General features: G+C 51.1%; 1 protein-coding gene across 1 annotated transcript, besides 1 other annotated feature; it reads right to left on the reverse strand.

Annotated features, from left to right (window-relative positions):
* Positions 1-1830, reverse strand: Tc00.1047053425435.10 (trans-sialidase, putative; the record flags this gene model as incomplete). The annotated part of the gene is made up of 1 exon (XM_797427.1): positions 1-1830. A coding segment is annotated over one exon (1830 nt), but the record flags the coding sequence as incomplete, so codon positions are not given.
* Positions 1-1830: a sequence feature (areas not merged during assembly with more than two copies in the genome that could not be assigned to a particular haplotype).

Consider the following 1830-nt stretch of genomic DNA (forward strand, 5'->3'; position numbering starts at 1 on the left):
CTCCGCTGATGGTGAATCGGCATCTTCTTCCACCTCGGCATTCCCACCTGAAAAAGTCAACGGACGGTTGTACAGCAGGACGTTCGTCACAGTCACAGGCACGTCTTCTTTGCTCCCTGCACTGCTTCCATCCCCTCCAATGTAGAAGTGTGAGATCCCTTTCAATTCCGTATTATCCGAGCTACGTTGCACATCCCCACACACACGCTTACCATCGACGTACGCGGTGCCCTGGGTGCCGTTCTGTAGCACAATGGCCACTTGGTACTGTGTCCATGTCTCCCAAGTACTTTTGAGCTTCTTGATCTTGCCGTCACTGCAAAGCACCCGCCACTTCTTTTCACTGTCATATGACAGCTCCATAAGTTTGTTTTCTCCTTCACCGTCCAGACGCACACCCATCACTGGAATGGGGGTATCTTCCTTCGGCTCACCGTGGATGGACACCGTCGCCACAAGAGTGAAGTTGTAGTTCGCAAAGTGGTACAGCTGATTCTGCCCCTGCCTGCCAACAGGCCACTCCGTCCACGCTCCCCGGAACGTCACCCCATCGGAGGCCTTTGTTGCCCCATCATCATTATTATGTACCGTGGCGTCCACCCCGAGGTACTCGTCACTCCATGTGTTCCCAGAGAATTTGCCAGACAAAAAGCCAACCAGCCCATCCGTCGGCATGGCAACGCTGCAGGCAGTGTTAGGTGAGCGATCTTCCTCAACACTCTCAGTGGTGCACAGCTTGGAAACAGTGTCGTCCACTTCCTTCCATGTCTTCAGCACCTCCTTCACCTTCTCCAGCTGCTTATTCAGAGGCACAGTGAGCAAACTGTGAGATGTTACGTCGTCACTACCCTCCTTCTCGTACAGTGCAATCAACTTCTCCTCATTATTAGTATCCCCATTTCCACCACTTCTGTACAGCAGGGAGCTGGCGGTAACGTCATCATTGGATACCGGCCCAATATCAACAATGTGCGTGTTGTCCGTCAGCCAAAGATGGAGTTCACCCTTTCGGTTAACTTCGTACTCAGCATTCTTGGCATACACCGGCAGAGTAACGAGCATCACGTCCCTGTTCTCAATCGTCGCTGTGATGAACCCGCTCCCAACGGGTTTCACTTTTTTATCCTTTTTGTTGCCCCACACGCGCGAGAGTGTCCCGAGTGCCTCCGTCCACGAATCCCCCTTGTCACCGGACTCGTACACCCTGCGGCGGCCATCATCACACGCAGTCATCATCACGAGTTTTTCCTTCCACTCCACGACGGAGGGATCACTGCAGCCATCGGCAGACATCCCCTTCGGCAGCACCCAACCCGCAATATCCTCAAAGGAGTAAATGATCAGCGAAACGGTCTTTCCATCCTTTTCAGTGCCATCATCCTTCTTTTCCTTTTTTGTGCCTTCAATAGGAAACACAAGCGTACCGTCCTTCATCTTAACACCCGATCCACCGCTACCAACCAGTCGTTTCAGTGATCCTTGATTGCCATTATAATACCACGGGATAACGTAAGTATCATTCCAATAAATTCTTTTATTTTCTCCTTCCCTACTGACGTTCCCTTTCACCAGCATGAGTCCCCAGTCACCTGCCTGGTCATTCTCGGTAAGTGTCCAACTGTAATTTCCAGCAAGCATGTAAATATCACTTCCCTTCACAACTGTTGTTGGTCGGCCCACATGTACTTTCTTCACTTTTTGGGAACCAGCCTGATTCGCCATGCTGCAGACGCCTTTATTATCTTCGGAAGTACATTCCTCCCAGTACTGTGTCTTCAGTTTAGTTTTATCCAACTCCTTTGCTGGTTGGTCATCAGGCCACTCCAGGGA

The sequence above is a fragment of the Trypanosoma cruzi genome, genomic scaffold (assembly GCF_000209065.1).
Source record: "Trypanosoma cruzi strain CL Brener 1047053516653 genomic scaffold, whole genome shotgun sequence".
Classification (NCBI taxonomy): Eukaryota; Euglenozoa; class Kinetoplastea; order Trypanosomatida; family Trypanosomatidae; genus Trypanosoma; species Trypanosoma cruzi.